The sequence below is a fragment of the Propithecus coquereli genome, unplaced genomic scaffold, assembly GCF_000956105.1.
Source record: "Propithecus coquereli isolate 6110/MARCELLA unplaced genomic scaffold, Pcoq_1.0 Scaffold53, whole genome shotgun sequence".
Lineage (NCBI taxonomy): Eukaryota > Metazoa > Chordata > Mammalia > Primates > Indriidae > Propithecus > Propithecus coquereli.
Genome location: NW_012151174.1, coordinates 676,082 through 694,998, shown reverse-complemented (window position 1 = coordinate 694,998; position 18,917 = coordinate 676,082). Strand labels below are relative to the sequence as shown.

The 18,917-nt window shown below is 56.0% G+C and overlaps 2 protein-coding genes across 2 annotated transcripts; both read left to right on the top strand.

The window, feature by feature from the left end:
- The first annotated feature begins 347 nt into the window (after window positions 1–347).
- On the top strand, window positions 348–8,584 carry RAB4B (RAB4B, member RAS oncogene family). Its single transcript, XM_012657040.1, has 8 exons — window positions 348–521; window positions 1,696–1,776; window positions 2,049–2,163; window positions 3,405–3,467; window positions 3,552–3,706; window positions 4,907–5,002; window positions 5,090–5,220; window positions 8,204–8,584. The coding sequence occupies exons 1-7, from the start codon at window positions 506–508 to the stop codon at window positions 5,203–5,205; spliced, it is 642 nt and encodes a 213-aa protein (XP_012512494.1). The 5' UTR covers window positions 348–505; the 3' UTR covers window positions 5,206–5,220; window positions 8,204–8,584.
- Window positions 8,585–10,043: 1,459 nt separating this feature from the next.
- EGLN2 (egl-9 family hypoxia-inducible factor 2) lies at window positions 10,044–18,912 on the top strand. Its single transcript, XM_012657039.1, has 6 exons — window positions 10,044–10,164; window positions 11,214–12,274; window positions 17,022–17,141; window positions 17,587–17,723; window positions 17,931–17,998; window positions 18,266–18,912. Exons 2-6 carry the CDS (start codon window positions 11,438–11,440, stop codon window positions 18,319–18,321), a joined length of 1,218 nt encoding a protein of 405 aa, XP_012512493.1. The 5' UTR covers window positions 10,044–10,164; window positions 11,214–11,437; the 3' UTR covers window positions 18,322–18,912.
- The last annotated feature ends 5 nt before the right edge of the window (window positions 18,913–18,917 follow it).

Below are 18,917 nucleotides of genomic sequence, written 5' to 3'. Positions count from 1 at the left end.
TGAGGCCAGAAATCGCTGCCACCAGCTCAAGATCCGCCGCTCTTCTAGGCTCTGTCAATCTTGCCCCTGCCCTCTGCTTTGCATTCGTATGGTGCCCCCTTATCTGCTCCTACCCAATCCGGAGACTCGGCTGAGTCCGCGTACTCCCGACCAAATCCGTTCCTCCGCTCAGCGAAGTAACTCTGAACAGTCCCTTCCTACTTGCTCAGCCAATCGCTCGTCTTGGTCCCGCCCCTTTTAACTCGGCCCCTCTCTCGCCACCAATCCGCGCCTTTGGTCCCGCCCCCCGCCCGCGAGTCCGCCAATCCCTCCCTTTGGAAAGCGTGGCCTGGTATCCCGCAGGCTTAGCGGGTCGCGCCGGAGGAGGGGTGGAGGCGGAAGTGGCGGCGCCCGGCCCGGAGAGTAGGAAGGAGCCGGGGCTGCAGCCGGAGTGGAGCGGCTGCCAGCCGAGGAGAAGGCGCGGCCGCGGCGCCATATTGCGGCCCTCAGCGGCCGCGACCGAGTCATGGCCGAGACCTACGGTGAGGGTGGTGGGCCGAAGCTAGGGTCTAGGGTCTGGGCCCGGAGAGGATGCGGCCTGCGGGAACGAGGCGGGGCTTTATATGCCAGGGGGCGGGGTCTGATGTTTGGGGGCAGGGCCTAAGTGGATGCTGGGAGGGGTTTAGTAGGTCTGGGGCTGAACTTAATCGATTTGGGTGGAGCCTGAGGGTCTGGTGCATGGGTTCAATAGATCTGGGCTGGGATTTGAGGGAACCGGCCTTCAGGGGTTCAGGGTAGGTCTTGAGGGAAGAGGTGGGCCTTAATGTGTCGGGGCGGAGCCTGAGTGAATGGGGCGGGGCTGGCTGTGAATGGCGGAGGTCAACCCTGAATGGATGCTCTGGACCCTGAGGTGGATCTGGCTTAAGAGGTCTGGAATGAGGTTGGGAATGGATTGTCCTCGAATTAGTGGTGGTACTTGGTGGCAGGGAGTGAGGCTTGAGCTTGAGAATAGGGGCAATGTCCTGGGCAGAGAGAGGGAAGGAGAGGTTGAGAATTGGAAAATCAGTATTGAATCATGAAAAATCATGTACAAAACGAGGTGGTAGTTGTGGCGAAGTTCCAATTTAGGTGTTAGAGGGAGCTCCCATAATTCAACAAATACACAAAAGCAGAGGGAACAAGTGCAAAGACCCTGAGGTGAGAACCAGCTTGGCATTTTCGGGGAATAGACTGAAGGCCAAGGGCTATAGTGGAGTGAATGAGTTAGAGGATGGTAGGGGGTAAAGTCAAGAGGGGCAGGGGCTGGGTTGTAGTCCTTGATTAAATGAGTTTGAAGAACTGTTAAATATAATAGCTAAGAATTGGACTCTGGAGCTCCTTGGCCTGGGTTTGAACCTAAGCTCTGCCTAACTATGTGGCTTTGAGCAAGTCAGTTAATCTCTTTGGCCTCAGTTTCCTCATCTGGAAAATGGGTATAATTTTTAGTATACCTTCCTCATAGAGTTTTCCTGAGGATTAAGTGAACTATTAATATAAGTAAAGACCTTTAGAACTGTGGCTGGCACAGTAAGCACTATATAACGGTTATCTGTTACTTTTGTCTATTGTTTTATTTCTGCCTGTGTCTGTTTCTCTCCCTTTAACTGTGATAGTCTCTTAGTTTCAGTTTTTTTTCCCTGTATCTTTCTCTCCCTGATTTTGGCTTCATCTGATCAGACTTCCTCTTCAAATTCCTGGTGATCGGCAGTGCCGGAACTGGCAAATCATGTCTCCTTCATCAGTTCATTGAGAATAAGTGTGAGTTTCTGGTAGTGGTCCCGGGAGCACTGAGCTGTGGTGATGGGCATGGTGTGGGCAGGTGGGCAGCTGGTGGGGTGGGCAGGGCTGGCCATAGGTACAACTCCAGTGCTGGCTTCTTGGTCCTTGCCGTGGTGTGTACTTTTTGCTGGGTTCTCCTTGACCTCAGTCACCTTAGCAGTGGGAATGGGTTTGTAGAGACCGAGAAGGCCTTGGAGGATGGGGGATCCTCTGAGCCCCTGCTCTGCCTCCTCTCTCCCTCCCACTCCCAGTCAAACAGGACTCTAACCACACAATTGGCGTGGAGTTTGGATCCCGGGTGGTCAACGTGGGTGGGAAGACTGTGAAGCTACAGATTTGGGACACGGCTGGCCAGGAGCGGTTTCGGTAGGTGGGCTGGGCTCCTAAGGAGGGAGGGAAGGGAGGGAGAGGGAGATACGTGCAGAGTCACTCAGAGACGCGAGTGAGAGGGCAGGCACGGTGAAGGGAGAGAAACAGAGACCGTGGTTAGCGGGTATATATAGTCAAGGTTAGGGGGGGTTCTGGAGAGAGAAAGAGACAGAGAAAAAGAGAGCAAGTGAGGCTCGGGATGGGGTGAGCAGTAGAGATTGAGAGACACTAAAACAGAAAGAGAAGGGGAGACTTGAAAGAGGCACACACTCGTAAAGGGAATGAAAAAGAGAGACAGAGGGAGAGAGATGAAGGCAATGATAAAGGAGGTGAGGAGATGCAAAGAGAAACAGATCAGAGGCAGACAGGGAGAGTCGGACAGGTATACGCAGAGAGATGGAGAAATGGACGTCTTGTGGAGAGAGAGATGCGTAGGTCTTCAGGAAATGTCTGCAGAAAAGTTGATAGACACAAAGAAACTTTGAGAGAGAGTCTGAGAAACAGAGACCGACAGCAGGGAGAAAGACAGAGGGCATTCAATCCGTGGAGAAGTGTGGTTTCTGGGCAGCACTTAGTAGCTGCTAAATTAATGCTCATGTGTTGGTTTCCTGCATGAGGTGCATAGAGCCCAGAGACAGAGAGAGAGGGTGAAAGAGAGACAAGAGTGTGACATGGGCCGGGTCCACAGTAAGTGCTCAATAAATGTGTGTGGAGTGATTGCATGAGTTCCAGAGGGACTCAGACTGGTGAGATGGGAAATGCAGAGAGTTGGCTACACTGGGAAGGGGCCTCCACCCAACACAGCAGGATGGGGACTAGCAGATGCTGCTTAGCACTTGGCCAGGCAGAGGGGAGATGCTCAGAAAATGTTGAATGAATGAGCGCATGAATGAATGGGAAGGCAAGGGTAAGGATGAAAGAGCCAGAGCCAGAGTGACAGAACTGAAAAAGAGACAGAGAGAAATCGAGAATTAAAGACACACACATAAAAAAGACACAAAGAAAGAAACGGACCAATGAAGAGATACAGAAAGACAGGGACACAGAGGCAGACAGACAGCTAAGAGAGAGACTGCAAGGCAAAGAGGAATTGTATGGCAACTAGACCAAGGCCAGGTTTTGGGGGACGGGCCAGCAGGGAAGGGGGGCCTTCGAACCACCAGTCTCTCTCTGCAGAGGGGGGCAGTCTTGGGGCAGACCCCAACCTTGGGGGTGACTGAGTCCCCCTGGCCCCACAGGTCGGTGACACGGAGTTATTACCGAGGGGCGGCTGGAGCCCTGCTGGTGTATGACATTACCAGGTGGGTGTGCAGAGGGGATGGGACAGGGTGGGGCATGGTGGCTGCTCTCCTGTGCTGCCTCCCTCCCCTCTCCTTTCTCCACAGCCGGGAGACATATAACTCACTGGCTGCCTGGCTGACCGACGCCCGCACGCTGGCCAGCCCCAACATCGTGGTCATCCTCTGTGGCAACAAGAAGGACCTGGACCCTGAGCGGGAGGTCACTTTCCTAGAGGCCTCCCGCTTTGCTCAGGAGAACGGTGAGAACTGTGCGCTGGGCCAGGTGGCGGAGGGGGCAGGCTGTCCACAGGGACCCCTGGCTCTCAGTGGCTGTGCCCAGCAGGGGAACACGGAGGCTCAGAGGTCTAGGTTCAAATCCGAATGTTGCTGTACGTGAGCTGTGTGACTACGCTGGTCCTCAGTTTCCTCGCCTGAAAAATGGGATCATAACATTTCTTCCTCATGGTGTGCCGTGATGGTGAAGGGAGGTGTCCGTGGAAAGCCTTCCATATACCGATATGAAGTGAGAGCTAGATTCACGCTGGCTGCTAAGGTTTCGATTACCATGAGGAGGCAGCTCAGGGCATTGGCTTAGGTGGATATTGTAAACTCAGATTAGCCTAGGTGAAAGGCACATTTTGTGAATATAGGAGGTGGGATGGGGCAGATCCCAGGGTAACAGGCACCGTTGCTAAGGGAGGTGTACTGACAGCCCATGCCAAAAGGTTTGCAAGAATCAACTCATTTGAAAACATTGTGTTGGCCAAACCAATCATATCTGCTGGCTGGGATATGCCTCCTTCATTTTGGAAGCTCCAGGTTTAGTGGAAGTTTTGCCATCAGAGACATGTGGGTTTGAATCCTGGCTCCAGTTTACTTAGTGTGAGGCCTTGTCATGTAGCTGATGAGTAGACTCTGGTGGGCCTGTGCTAGACAGAGCTGGGGACACAGTGATGAAGACAGCCCTAGGCCCGGCCTGCGTGGGGCTCACAGTTCAGCAGGTGGGCGTGGAAGGAAGGACAGACCCATTTCCAGACAGTGACAGCCCAGTATGGTCAGGGCTAGATGGAGAAGCACAGGGAGAGGGGTCAGAGCCAGGATAGGCGAGGCCCAGGTAGAAGGTTAGGCATGGGCAGAGGGGTGGAGGCAGGATGGGGGCACAAGCAGGGGGGCATGGGAGCCTGTGGGAACCCAATGGAGGCACCTGCCCCAGCCTGGGAGATCAGGGAGGACTCTCTGGAGGAGGAGCTGTGTGTGCTGAGCTCTGAAGGAGGAACAGCTCGGTGGGCATGTGGGGAGGGGGACATTCGTGGCAGGGGAGCAGCATGTAGGGGGGCCCTGAGGTGAGGGCGAGGCTGGGTGGAACACTTGAGGAACGGAATGAGAGCCAGCAGGTGAGAGCTGGAGTGGAGGATGGGGCCTGACCGAGGCCCTGACGCTTGGAGCATCTGCCCCTCCAGAGCTAATGTTCCTGGAGACCAGCGCGCTCACGGGCGAGAACGTGGAGGAGGCCTTCCTCAAGTGCGCCCGCACCATCCTCAACAAGATCGACTCAGGTGAGGCCCCGGCAGACCAGAGTGGGGGTGGAAGGCAGGCCTGGGGGTCTCCAAGGGACCAGTCATGACCTCTCGCCTTCCCCACAGGTGAGCTAGACCCCGAGAGGATGGGCTCGGGCATTCAGTACGGCGACGCTTCCCTTCGCCAGCTCCGGCAGCCTCGCAGTGCCCAGGCTGTGGCCCCTCAGCCGTGTGGCTGCTGAGACCTGCGGAGTCAGGTGGGACGCTGGGGGCTCAGGGAGGCGGGGTGGGAAGGGGGAACACGGAGAGGAGACAGAGACACAGAAAACGTGATGACGAGAGAAGCTGAGTCAGAGAGAAAGATGCAAAAACCCCTGAGTTAGAGTGAGCTATCTTGCTGGTCATGGGGAATCCACCTGTCACCCCAGCCGCAGGTCACCGCCAGCTCTGCTCCCTGGGACTCACCCGCCGATTCATAGTTCTTCACCTGTTTACTGGGTGCCTCTGTGTGCCAGGCCCTGCTCAAGGCACTGGGGATACGGCAGTGGGTAAAACAGAAAGAACCCTGTCCTCAGGGAGGTGACGTTCTTTTGCGGGAAGACAGACAATAAACAAGATGTTTAGGTAACTTACGTAGTAGTGAGGGAGGTAAGAGCTATGGAGAAAAATAAAGCTTGCTAGGAGGGCTGGGGAGGGTGGAGGAGTGCGATTTTAAACATGGGTGACATTTGAGCAAAGGAGGGGAGGAGGGAGGGCTGCGGGGGTCTGGGGCAAGAGCGTGCTAGGGAGAGCACAGCAAGTGCAGCACCCTGCGGTAGGGTCATGCCTGGCTTGGGGGAGGAAGCCCAAGGAGGCCAGTGTGGCTGGAGCGGGGGATGTGTGTGTTTGGCAGGGGGTGAGGTCGGGTGGAGGGAAGCAGATCAGTCAGGGTTCGTGGGCCCGGGAGAAGGCTCTGGCTTATACCCTGAGTGGGGTGGGAGCCACAGGGAGCTTCTGAGCAGAGGAGGGCCGACATCTGACTCAGGTGTTCATATGGTCCCTCTGGCTGCATATGGGGAAGAGACTGGGGGGCAGAAGTGGTTGCTGGACACCGGTGAGGAGGCTGCTGCAAAGTCGAGGAGGACAGGACGTGAGGGCAGGCAGAGAGGCTGAGAAGTGGATAGGTCTGTATCCTCCCTGCTCTCTGTCTGTAGTCTTTGCCCCTCTTGATGTAACCACTGGGTTTTTCTAACATGCACATCTGCTCCTGTCCCTCCCCTGTTTAAAGCCATCCCTGGTTCCCAGGGTCCGTGGGACACAGCTGAAGCTCCTCAGCCTGGTGTTTGAGCCTCTGCAGGGACTGGACCCTGCCAGCCTTAGCAGCGTCAGCTCCTACACTCTCCCTACTTCTCAGGCTGCTCCAGCCACGCCGAAGTTCTTTCCATGCCTCTGAGTCTTTGCTTATGCTTTGCTTCTGCCTGGAACACCATTCCTACCTCTTCTCCCTGGTAACCTCCTCCCCTCCTCCAGGAAGCCTTGCCTGTTCCTCCATGCTTGGTCCAAACTCCTTGGCAGGCTTGCAAGACCCTGCAGGATTTAGTCCCATCCCTCCCCCCACCTGGGTGTGTGTCTGTCTTGCCAGTTCTCCCCTCTGTACTTCATGCTTAACCTCCTCCCAGCCTTGGCAGCTCCAGGGAGGCTGGGGGAAAAGGTGATTAGACTTCGAAGGTGGTTAGACTTTGGATCTACTTTGAAGGCACAGCCACTGCGATGTCCTGATGGAACGGATGTGGAATTGGAAAGAAAGGGAGGACAGGAAAGGATGAGTTCTTTGAATAGTGCTCTCTTGTCCTCCCAGGCCTTTGCACCTGCTGTGTTTGGGGGGCCTTATTTTCCTCAAGTCTACAATGGGGCCAATAACAGTACTCACCTCCTATGGTATTGAGAAGATTAAAGAAGTTAATTCATATAAAGTGCTCAGAATGGGGCCTTGTCAGTAAAGACTTGAAAAATGGGGGCTCTTTTTTAAAAATTAAAAAATTTTTATTTTTATTTTTTTTATTTTGTAGAGACAGGGTCTTACTTTGTTGCCCAGGCTGGTTTTGAACTCCTGGCTTCAAGTGATCCTCCCGCCTTGGCCTCCCAGAGTGCTGGGATTATAGGCCTGAGCCATCAAGCTGCTTCTTGTCCATCTGAAAGACTCTGGGCGGTGCAGAAGTGGGTGGGTGTGTCCTCGTCACTTTAGGGCTTAGTAGATAGAGTGTGTTTTAGGGTTTGCCCTCAGTGGGTCAAAGGTCAGAAGACTGCTTTTTCAAACTTTGTTGACATCAAACAGTAGGAGGAAATATATTTTATATGTTGATCTGATACAGTCACACCCACATATAAAACTCAAACACGTTTTCCTAGCACTAATATTCTTTTCTTTAATTGAGTTGAAATTCACATAACACAAATTTAGCCATTTCAAAGTGTGCAGTTCAGTGGCATTCAGTACATTCACAAGGCTGTCCAACCACCACCTCTATCTAGTTCCTGAACATTTCATTACCCTAAAAAGAAACCCCATACCCATTAAATAGTCACTCCCCATTCCCCACTCAGGCCCTGGCAACCACCGATTTGCTTTCTGTCTCTGTGGACCAATACAGTGTTCTTATTATATATGATAAATGCTGATATTTTCTATTCTGTTTTATTCTATTTGAATAAAAAAATGGTCAAGGCCCACCAAACTGATTTTCCCACTCATGAATGCAGTGCTGCACTTTGGAATCCCTGGAGAACTTTAAAACATACTGATGCTCAGGCCTCGCCCCAGAGATTCTGAAGTGATTTCAGGATTTCTAGAAGCTCCCGGGTAATGCTATATGCAGCCAAAGTGAGAATTGAGAACCATGAACCTAATGTGTCTCCCCAGCTTGGAAAACACTGGAACGAGACTTAGAGCCAGGGTGATCTAGGAACATAGAGGGACACAGAGATACAAATTTAGACATTAAAATGTCCCTTTATAGACTCAGATGGCCCTCTGAGGAAAACAAACAAGGAGTTGCAGGTACTGAGAGAGGGAGACCCCAAAATTACCTGCAGAGGAGAAACAAAGTCAGACAGACAGTGAAGAAACTCTGAGAGAAACAGAAGAGTATGGACAGATGGACACACCCAGATCAGAGGGCAGGATGATACCCAAAAATGAGACCAAGACACCAGCTGAACAGACCCGGGGTCCCTCCAGGTCACCACACCCTTCTTTTTCAGCTCACGTGTTCTCCAGGACCAGCCCTGCCCTTCCGGCTGGGGCCCAGACCAGGCCCTGGGAAGCCGTGTCCCAACCTGCCCTGGCCCCGGAGAAGCTGCCCCGCCACCTGTCCCCCTTCCCTAGCCTGGTGGGGCCTGGCTTTGGGGCAAGACTGAGCCATGGGGGAAGGGGGAACCCATACCTGCTGCTGCTTCCTCTGTCTTGGCTAACCTCTGTCCCCCCGAACCCTTAACCATACCCCAAGAGCTCCGAAAGCCTAAGACCAGGGTCATTTGGCCCCAACTCCCTGCCTGGCCCTGCTGTTGCCAGTACGTGTTATTTATTACCTGGAGGCCCGTCCTGTCCCTGCCCTCCCCCATAAAGCATTGTTTACACCTGTGCCTTGGCCTCCATCATTTTGGGGTGGGACAAATAGAGGTCCCTGATGGAAAAATCATGTGTCATCATGTTTGGGAGACTTGTTTCTGGGTTGGACATGGTGTGGCGTATACTGTGAGTACGCCAGGACTCAGGTGCCCCCACTGTGGAGGGACAGAGTTTGTCACCATGTGGACATTTTGTGACAATGCATGCTCAAGGCTCACTGTGTAATACTGATGTCCCTTGGTTTGTGAAGTGTGTGAAAGAGCGTTTCCAATACCTGTGTGTGGGACAGCGTCTATAGGAATATGTGCTGCTTGTGTGTGACACTGTAACATGTAACTACTCTGTGTCCTTGGTGATTACGTTGGTGAGAGGTGTTGTTTGGGATCCAAGGCCAGGGAATGGGAATGTGCCCCCATGGGTGGCCTCTGGGTCTGTGCCTGGTTTTGCCTATACATGTCGGAAGCCTGAAAGTCGCAGGCGGTGACTTACTTTCTGTGTGTGCCTGTGTATGTGTGACCATGAGGCCTGTGTGTGTTTTGGATCCTGTGTGTGATCGTGAACCCTGTGTGTGCCCCTGAAAACTGTTGGCCTCTGTACAGCTCGACACACGTGCATACCTGATACCGGTGTGCATCTCCTTGAGCCCAGGTGGACCACCCTACCCCCTCTCATGTGGCCAGCCAGGGACTGGTGTAGCTCTGGGGACACTCCCAACTGCCAACTCTGCGAGAGGCCTGAACCCCATCCCCTTCCCCCTGAGCGATAAAGGAGGGGATGGGGAATTCAAAATGACCTTATTTGCATTGTCCTCCCAGCCACGGTGGCCTAAAATATTCATAATGAGACGGGGCTTGTCACGCCAATGTCTTCTGTACGTAGCTTTCTCTGGTTCTTTATTCTGACTTCCACAATTGTCCCGAGGGGGCAGGGCGGAGCGGGTCATGCAAATATGATACATTTGCACCTCCCTTCTAGTCCGCTTTCCCTTTTCTCAAGGACACCCCGCACTCTCTTTTTCCTGCGTTATAACAAGTACTTATGTAAATTACTTGCTGACATGATAATTTGCATACATTTCCCAACTAACTGCGTAGCCATTTCTCAGCTTCTCACCCCCGTTCCTGGGCCGCCCATGTAAATGAAATCCCTTGCATGCCACTCCCCAGCCCCGCTACTCGTCACTCCGCAGCGTTCTCGGCTCGAGGGGGTGGGCCTGTCCATGTAAGTCATGTCATTTGCATGCCACGCCCACTCGGCTAAGTCTAAGTCGCACAGGAACGCCCCGCCCCTGATCCAGCCTATCTCACTGCGCTCCTCCTCCCGCGCAGAAAGGGCGGAGTGGAGAATACAAATGAGCCTCGCGTCGGTAACGGACCCACGTCTCCTCTCTGGAGAGGGGAGTTAAGAACCTCTTCGCCCAGCCCCGTCCGTCTCGCGCCTGCGCATACACCTTCTCCTCGGCCCGGCGTGGTCACGTGCCCAGCGGGCGAGGCGGGGGCGGGGCGTCACGGGAGGTGGGGGCGGGGTATGGCGCGCTGTGAGGCGCAGGGCGGCTGGCACAAACGGCGGCGCCGGGGCCGGAGGAAAAAGCTCGGTGAGGGGGTCGCAGGGGGAGAAGGGAGTGAAGGGGAGAAGCCCCAGCCGGGGCGCAGGCGCAGACCGGGCGGGGAGTGGGGGTGTGCGCCAGGGCAGGCCGTGGAGGGCCGTGGCGACCCCGGGGACGGACGGTGGGGGTGGGGCGTGGGGGAGGGAACGCGCGCCGGGCACGTCGGGTGCCGGCCGTTGGAAAGGTTGGAGGGGTTGGGTTGGGGTGGGGGCGGGGAGCGCGCGCGGCGCCGAGGCCGAGGGCAGGGGGCACAGGGTCCGAGCCCCTCGGCCCTGCCTGCGTCGCCTACTCGCCCACAGGGGGCCTCCCACACCGAAGGGGCTTGGGAAGGGAGCGCTTTTTTTCCCTCGTCCTGTCCCCGAGTGCGTGAACCCTCCGCCCTTCCCTCTGTCGTTGTGGACCCTTTTCTGGAGGCTTCCTTCCTTCCTTTCCCGAGGTCCTCTGTTTCAGGACCTCCCGTCCGGGTGTGTGTCCGCCCCCAGCAGGCCTCCTCCTGTTGGGCTCAGGGCGACCCCACCACCCCGTGCTGTCTGGCTCTCTCAGGCCCCCCCTCCCAGCTTCCCTCCGGTCTGTTTTTCTGTCTCTGGACCCCCCAGTTTCCTCTGTTGACCTTCCTAACTCTGACTCTGTGGATCCCCCACATTTGTCTGTGTCTCTCTGGAATACCCAGGCAGGTCCCTCCTGACTGTTTCCAGCCCTCCTACTCCCCACCCCTCCACCATTCCTTTTCTACTTCAGGCGTCCTCCCTGTGACTGTGGGTACTCCGTCCCACAGCCCCAACCACAGTCCTCTGTCTTTGTGTTTTCTACCCAGCCTCTCTCCTCCAGCTCCTCCCCCTCGCTGCCCCTTGTCTGTCAGTGATTTCGCCCCCAGCGAAGTCTCAGGTCCCTCCCCTCCACTTGGCCTCAGGTTGTGGGGGTCTCTGTAGCCAAGTCTGCCCCTGTCATCTTCCTCCCTACTGCCCATACCTTCCCCCACCGTTCTCCCAGCCTGCCTCTAGCTCCTCTTACATCCCTTTTTCTCTTTCTCCCTCCAGCCACCCTGAAGGGTCCCTTCCCAAGCCCCTAGGGACAGCAGAGGACTTGGGGACCAGCAAGCACCTTCAGGGCACGAGAAGAGCCCCTACTGCCTGCCCTGCTTCACCCTGCCCCACACCAGGCCCAGTGGCCCCGAGCTGCATCAAGTGGAGGAGGTGGAGGAGGGTGGCACCATGGGCCCGGGCGGTGCCCTCCATGCCCGGGGGATGAAGACACTGCTGCCATGGACAGCCCGTGCCAGCCGCAGCCCCTGAGTCAGGCTCTCCCTCAATTATCAGGGTCTGTGTCAGAGCCCTTGGAGCCTGGCCGGGCCAGGATGGGGGTGGAGAGTTACCTGCCCTGTCCCCTGCTACCCTCCTACCACTGTCCAGGAGCGCCTGGTGAGGCCTCAGCAGGGAGTGGGACCCCCAGAGCCACAACCACCTCTACCACTGTCAGCCCCCTGCGGGAGGGCTTTGGTGGGCAGGATGGCGGTGAGCTGCGGCCACTGCAGAGTGAAGGCGCTGCAGCGCTGGTAACCAAGGGGTGCCAGCGATTGGCAGCCCAGGGTGCCCGGCCTGAGGCCCCAAAACGGAAATGGGCCGAGGATGGTGGGGATGCCCCTTCACCTGGCAAGCGTCCCTGGGCCAGGCAAGAGAACCAGGAGGCAGAGGGGGAGGGTGGCATGGGCTGTGGCTGCAGCAGGGGCAGTGGTGAGGCGAGTACTGGGCTGATAGAGGAGGCGCCGCCCTCTGCGCCTGAGCGCCTGGCCCTGGACTATATCGTGCCCTGCATGCGGTACTACGGCATCTGCGTCAAGGACAGCTTCTTGGGGGCTGCGCTGGGTGGCCGCGTGCTGGCAGAGGTGGAGGCCCTGAAGCGGGGTGGGCGCCTGCGTGATGGGCAGCTAGTGAGCCAGCGGGCTATCCCGCCGCGCAGCATCCGTGGGGACCAGATTGCCTGGGTGGAAGGCCACGAGCCTGGCTGCCGAAGCATAGGTGCCCTCATGGCCCACGTGGACTCTGTAATCCGCCACTGCGCCGGGCGGCTGGGCAGCTACGTCATCAACGGGCGCACCAAGGTAAGGCTGGGTGGAGGCCTTCTGTGGAGGGGCTTCACCGCACCTTGTTTGTGGGATGCGTAGTGCTCTGGGCATGGGTGGGTTTGGAGACAGGCTCCTGGGGTCACAGAAGGGTTTAGGCAGCTCCAGTGGAGGGGGAGCCCTCACTTCTGGGGACTCAGGCTCTATGGCCGCCCTGTGGGCCTAAGTTTGTGCACCTGTAAACCATGGAGCCACAGTGGTTCTTGACCTTGCCAGGAATCCCCTAGAACCTGATGAGGGACATTCACAGCCCCACACGCGTGTGTGAGCCATGGTGGGGTTCACAGTCCCTTGATGGTTTGTTTATGGGCCGCAGACCAAGAACGGTCAACATAGACAGGCACACATTTCTGCCTCTGTTCCCTTTCCCTGTCCGTCCATCCATCCATTCATCCCTGTGTGCTGGCCTGTCTAGTCTATCTTGTCTCCCAGGCAGGAGAACCGGGAGGGGAGGGTGGCAGTGATGAGTAGGCCCCCCGGGCAGAGGGAAGGGTTGCTGCCCGCTGTGCTGGACACCTGGCCCTGGTCTTCATCATGCCCTGTGTGCCTACTGTGGCATCTGCATTGAGGACAGCTTCCTGCGGTGGCTCTGGGTGGCTGCATGCTAGCCTGGCTCAGTGGAGCTCTTGTCCCCATCTTTCCCATCCTTCCCTAGTCCCTGTCCTCTATCCCTTCTGTCCTTTTTGTCACTTCATCCCTGTCTGTCTCTTTTCCCTTGACCCTCTGCCTTTATGTGTCTGTCCTTGGTCCCTTTTTCTTTTTTTTGCTTTAGGGTAGTAGTTCTCAATCTTTTTTTGGAGCCTTTTTTGGGGGCTTTTTGAGACTCTTCCAGAGGCTACAGACTCTGTCTTAAGAAAAACGCTCATGTGATTGGAGCTTACAGGCAGTTTTCAGGGCCTCTTGGTCCTCCAGCTGCCCATTCAGGAACCTGGAGTCAGGAGCTCTGCGTAAGACAGTGGTCCATAGGGCCTTTCCTGCTTGCTGACATGATAATTCTCTCCGTGGAAGAGTGTGACGGTCCTGGTCTTGAGTCCAGGGCATGGTGTCCTTTGGAGAAGGCCCTATAGAGAGTGCCTCCTGCTCCACACCAGTGGTGCCTGGCTGATGGCACGGGCTATGTTCTGCCCTGTAGGCGTGAAGCTGAGCTCCTGATGTCCCCTCCCTCCTCTCTCAGATCCCATCTTGGGTTCTGCCTCTGTGGCTTTCCTCTCAGGCTGGAACTGGCTCAGGGACCAGGGCTCCCCCGGGGCTGAGGCCTGTTTCCTCCCCACCCCAGCTGGAACTTGTTCTACTTCCCTCTCCCTCCCGTTACTTGATAGCTGGAGCCAGAGCCGGCCCCTCCCTGGGCTTGGCTCCTGTGCAGGCGAGGCCATTGTAGCCTCCCTGGCTCAGCATCTTCACCCCTGGGTTGGCCGTCCTTGTCAGGGGGTGGCCAAGGGTGGGATGCTGCTCTGAGCCTCAGTTTGCTGGTCCACAGAATAGGGAAACCAAGTTAAATCCCCTCTGCTAGTCTATGGCAGTTTGGGGAAGGAAGGGTGGAGGAGCAGATCTTTTGTCCTTCAGTGCCTCCTTTGGTGGCTCCCACCTTAGAGTGGTTGGGGACAGGGCCCTGACTAGCATTGGGGATGGGGGAGTTGTTGGGATGTTTGTAGCCTTAGATGACCTTTACTGCCCTGGGGAGGTAAGAACAGGCCTGGCTGGACTGGGAAGGGAGGAGAGGAGCCAGCCCCCAATCACCAGAGTCCCTCTCTGACCCTCCCCTGCCTAGTGAGACAGCAACTCCAGCCTTCTCTACCTTCAGAGGGCCACATCTGGACTCCTTCCCCAGGCTCTGGAGTAAGGCTGTGGGGTGCTGAGGTGGGCTGCAGCAGTTACGGTGGGGCCATGGATCTCCAGGGCTGTGGCTAGCAGTAACCTGCTCCCTGGTCATTTCTGAGTTGAGCTCCTGTGTTGTCCTACTTTCCCTCCTCTCCCTGGTCCCTGTGCTCAGTTGACTTGCAGGGGGGACAAAGTAGGCTCCCACTGGCAAAAAGGGCTGCCAGAGGGGACCCCAGGGAAGGCCCAGCTGGCTTGGTTTGCTCCTTTAAGAGCAGCTTGGAGGTGGGGCCACCTGTCATTGGCTCAGTCACAGGCTTCTGACTGAGGGATGTGTGTGTGTGTATGTATATGTATGTGTATGTATGTTGTGGTGGTGCGCGGCTCTTGGCACGTTTTGTCAATAACTTTAAACTCTTTAGTCTCCTGGCTCTGATCCCACCTGCCCCTTCCCTGAGATGGGAAGAGCAACTTTTCCTTGTCACTCTCCTGTTGTCCCTGAGGGCTGAGGCTTTCCCTTGTGGGGACAGGAGAGCCCTGGGGCCGGAGGATTTTTCCACCCCCCAAGGTGTGTGTATGTGGTGGAAGGGGGGGTGCCTTAAAGGGCAGGTTGCTGTTTCTATGCCCAGCCTTCACGTGCATGGTGGGAGAACCTGTGCGAGCGTGTACAGGGCAGGGCGGAGTGGAGGGGGTGGGGTTCTGAGTCAGCAGATACTGCACTGGGCACAGGGGAGGCAGGCCTGGCCCCCAGGGCCTTCCATGCATCTGCTTTTCAGACCAGTACTAGGTAAACAGGCACCTGTGTTGATTTCACGTTCACAGTGGAATGGACAATCAGCTGGAGAACTCAGGTTGACCCTTGACCTGAGTCCTGAACTACAGGGCGGGTCAGGGGGAAGAGTGTCCCAGGCAGGTGCAAAGGCCTTGTGGTGGGATGCAGAGTGATGGGGTTGGGGACCTTGGTGACTGTGATCAGGAATTTGTATTTTCTCTGGATGCAATGGAGAGCTAAAAAAAAAAAAAAAAAGGGTCTCTGGCTGCTGTGTGGGATGGATTATGGAAGAAGAGGGTGCAGCCCTGGACCCCTTCCCTCACCCATCCTCGTGCAGAATCAGCACAATTGGATTCCTAACTGGGAAGGCCTTGCCTATCTCTAATCAGTGACTCACTGGTTCCAAGCCTCCTGTGCCATGGCCACATTCTTTCCTCCCAGGGATGTGGTTGCTCAGAGTGCTGACCTATCTACAGGGAGTGAGCAGTGCAAAGAAGGCTCTTGCCCCTGAACCTTGGGGTGTAGGGGCCAGGGTTTTCCCTGGGGCTTTCTCACTAACCGTACCCTGGTGCTGCCAGAGAGACAGTCTTCAGCTTCTCCACTGCTCTGAGGCCAGAGATGGTGGCAGCCCTCCTGGCCTTTCTCTCCCAGGGCAGGTTCTGTGGTGGATCAGGTGCATGTGCTTAATGCAGAGCAGGTTAACATCCGCACTAGGGTGAGCCCTGGGGATAACGTGTTGGGAGGAGGATGAGAGACTGAATCAGCCTAGCCTGCTGAGGTGTGCTTGACAAGCCTCCTGTTTCGGCAGCACTGATCTGTTTGATCATGAAGGTTTATCATGATCTTGGTAACTGCCATGCTGGGTGGGGTCCATGGTGTAGCTGAGTGTTGGTGGGGAGCAGAAGCCAGCAGTTGTACCTGGGTGGAGGGGTCAAGACAGATGGTCCCCAACTGGGGAAAAGTGGAAAGGCCCTTGCGCCTGTCTTCTCCTGTTTGCCTCCTTCCTCATCCAGAGCCCCAAGTGGCTTTGGGCAGAAGTTTTAAATGGTATTTCAGCCTGTGCTTTGGTTCTTGGTCATGTGGTAGGCACTGTGCTGGCTGACTTCCCAGACGTTTGTTATCTTGTTGAATTTCCACAACAACCTGTGAAGTAGCTGTCTGCTCCATTTCATGGATGAGAAATCTGAGACAGGGAAGTTAAGTCACCTGCCTGATGTCACAGCTCATGTGGCGGCTCTGAGACTTGAACCAGGGAATTGGGTCTGCAGAAGTGGCTGGGCCTTTTGTTTTACCCCACAGCCACCTTTCTGTTAGTTGCCTCATGGCAAACATCCCCTGGGCCCTGGCCACAGCATGGTGGGGGCTGGGCCAGGGGAGTGGCAGCTGTCCGGCAGAGGAGACGAGAACCCTGTAGCCAGACCTATACACACAGAAACTAAAGCCTGGAATGAGTCTGGTTAGGTCTTTCGGGATCTGGAACCTCCAAAGTTATGCTGTCAGAGGGATTAATTGCTACTGCTGTAAACAGAGAACATGTTTATTACCCCCATTTTACAGATGAGGCAGTTGAGATCCATTCAGGCGATGTGACCGTCCAGGGTTACCTAGCAAGTTATCCCTAGAGTTGGAATTAGGTCTCACTTTTTATTCAGACTCTAGGTTTTGGTTCAGATGTGTCTGGAACAGGTAATTTATTTAGTGAGGATTCTTTGTAGTCAAGGGCAGCAGTTCCAACATTACTGCACATTAGAATTACCTGGAGAATGTTAAAAAATTCTAGGCCCTACCTTAGCACCGAGTACATCAGAACCTCTGAGGTGAGCCTGGGCATCCCGGTTGCAAAGCTCCTCCGGTGATTCCCCTCTGCAGCAAGGGTGAGAACCCCTGGTCTAGGGCTGTGAGGTCCCGTCCCTGCACAGCGGGAAACGTGTAAATTGGTTTACTTTCTGGAAATGTTTGAGGTGGGGTTGGGGTATCTTTTAAAAAATCAAGCCCTCAGCTGTTGATTGAGTCCATCTGGGTGCCAAGGAATCAAGGGAAATACAAGGGGCTGGGAGGGGTGAGACAGGAGGGTAATGGCTGCTCCCTCAAATGTGCCTGTGTAGCCCCAGTAAACCCACCTCCCTCCGTCTCTGCCAGGCCATGGTGGCGTGTTACCCAGGCAACGGGCTGGGGTACGTGAGGCACGTTGACAATCCCCACGGCGATGGGCGCTGCATCACCTGTATCTATTACCTGAATCAGAACTGGGACGTTAAGGTAGGGGGTGGGGCGAGGGTGGGGCGAGGGTGGGCTGGGGCGGTGTGCATCCACTCCATTTTCCGCTCCCTGCTCAGATCCTGGCATTTTCCTGTGCTTTTCTCAACCCACAGGGGGGCGGTGCGGTTTGCCGGCCCTTCCTGGGAAATGGCACCTCCTCTCCGGCTGACTGTGGTGGGAACTCCCCCCCTTTCCGGGAATGGTGCTGTCTGCCCAGCCCCACCCGGCCTTGTAATGAACACTCTCCCCCTTTTCCTGTCTTTAGTAGCTTCCTGCCCATCTCCATGGTGATGCAGACTCTGGGTTGTCATTCATTTTAAGAGCCTGAGTGGTGGGAGGGAGTGATGCCTGCTGACACTGCGCCCCCTGGTGGGCTCCTGGGGGCCAGTGCAAGGCAGAGGCTCCCGGCAGGACCAGCCGGCCTCATCCTCTGGCCCGCCCCCAGGTGCATGGCGGCCTGCTGCAGATCTTCCCTGAGGGCCGGCCTGTGGTAGCCAACATCGAACCACTCTTTGACCGGTTGCTCATTTTCTGGTCTGACCGGCGGAACCCCCACGAGGTGAAGCCAGCCTATGCTACCAGGTAGGACCCGTAGTTCTGGGGATGTGCCCAGGTGCTCCCTCTGCCAGCAAAGTCCTGTCAGACCCTCAGAGTGACTAGGAGTGATGAAGTGCTGAGAGGGGGTCTAGGTGGGACCAGAACCAGGTGGCTCAAGAGGGTGGCCTCTAGTGTCACTGGCTATGTGGCTGGAATTGCAGAAAACTGATCTCCAACCTCCCTGGTCCCCAGGTACGCCATCACTGTCTGGTATTTTGATGCCAAGGAGCGGGCAGCAGCCAAAGACAAGTATCAGCTAGGTACCTGTCCCACCTCCCTAGCCCTTCCTATTCCATGTATCCCACCAGGCCTCAAGCCACCCCTTCCCACCTCATCAGTCTTTTACTAAATCCCAGCATGCATCTTTCCTCATCTCTGCCCACCTTCCTTAGACACCCCACTCTCTTGGTCCCCGCAACATGAGCCCCGTTTTCTTCCTGGTCCTCTCCCCATCTTCCCAGGTTTCCCTTGGCCTTTTTGTCTCTTCCCTGATGACTCACTATCTTCTGTCCCCTTCTCATCCCCAGCATCGGGACAGAAAGGTGTCCAAGTACCTGTATCACAGCAGACTACGCCCACCTAGTGGCCAGCCCCAGAGCTCCATGGACAGATGACTTGCCCTGACTTCAGAAGAGCCTTGGGCCCTGAGCTGGCAGCCCACCAGTCTCTGGTGCCTGCTCCTTCCCTGCCATCACTGCTGCTTCTGACTTTGCCTCTGTCCTGCCTGGCGTGGAGGGCTCTGTCCATCGATGAGGACAAAGAAGGAGAGACCTCTGCTGCCCCTTGATGGGGGCTGGGGTTGTGACCTGGGCAGGAGCCAGCATTTGGGGGATACCCTTACTGAAACTGGGGGTTCTGTGTCCTGCCCTGTCTGGTCACACCCCTGTTAGGTGTGGAGAGCTGGGAGGAGGCATTGTCACCTCCCACCAGGATGCAGGATTTGGGGTTGGGGTGAGTCATGGCCTCTTGCTGGCAAAAGTTTGTGGGGGGAGTCCCCAAGTCCCCTCACTCCTGCAGCCTGGAATGTGAAGTGACTCCCCAACCCCATTGGCCACGGCACCTTGTGGATTGGGTTGCCACTCCTTGGGCAGGGTAGAAGGTGCCTGGAGGAGCATGGGTGTGGAAGTCCTGTAGCCAAGAAATAAAAGTTTACCTCAGAGCTGCACACATCTGACTCCT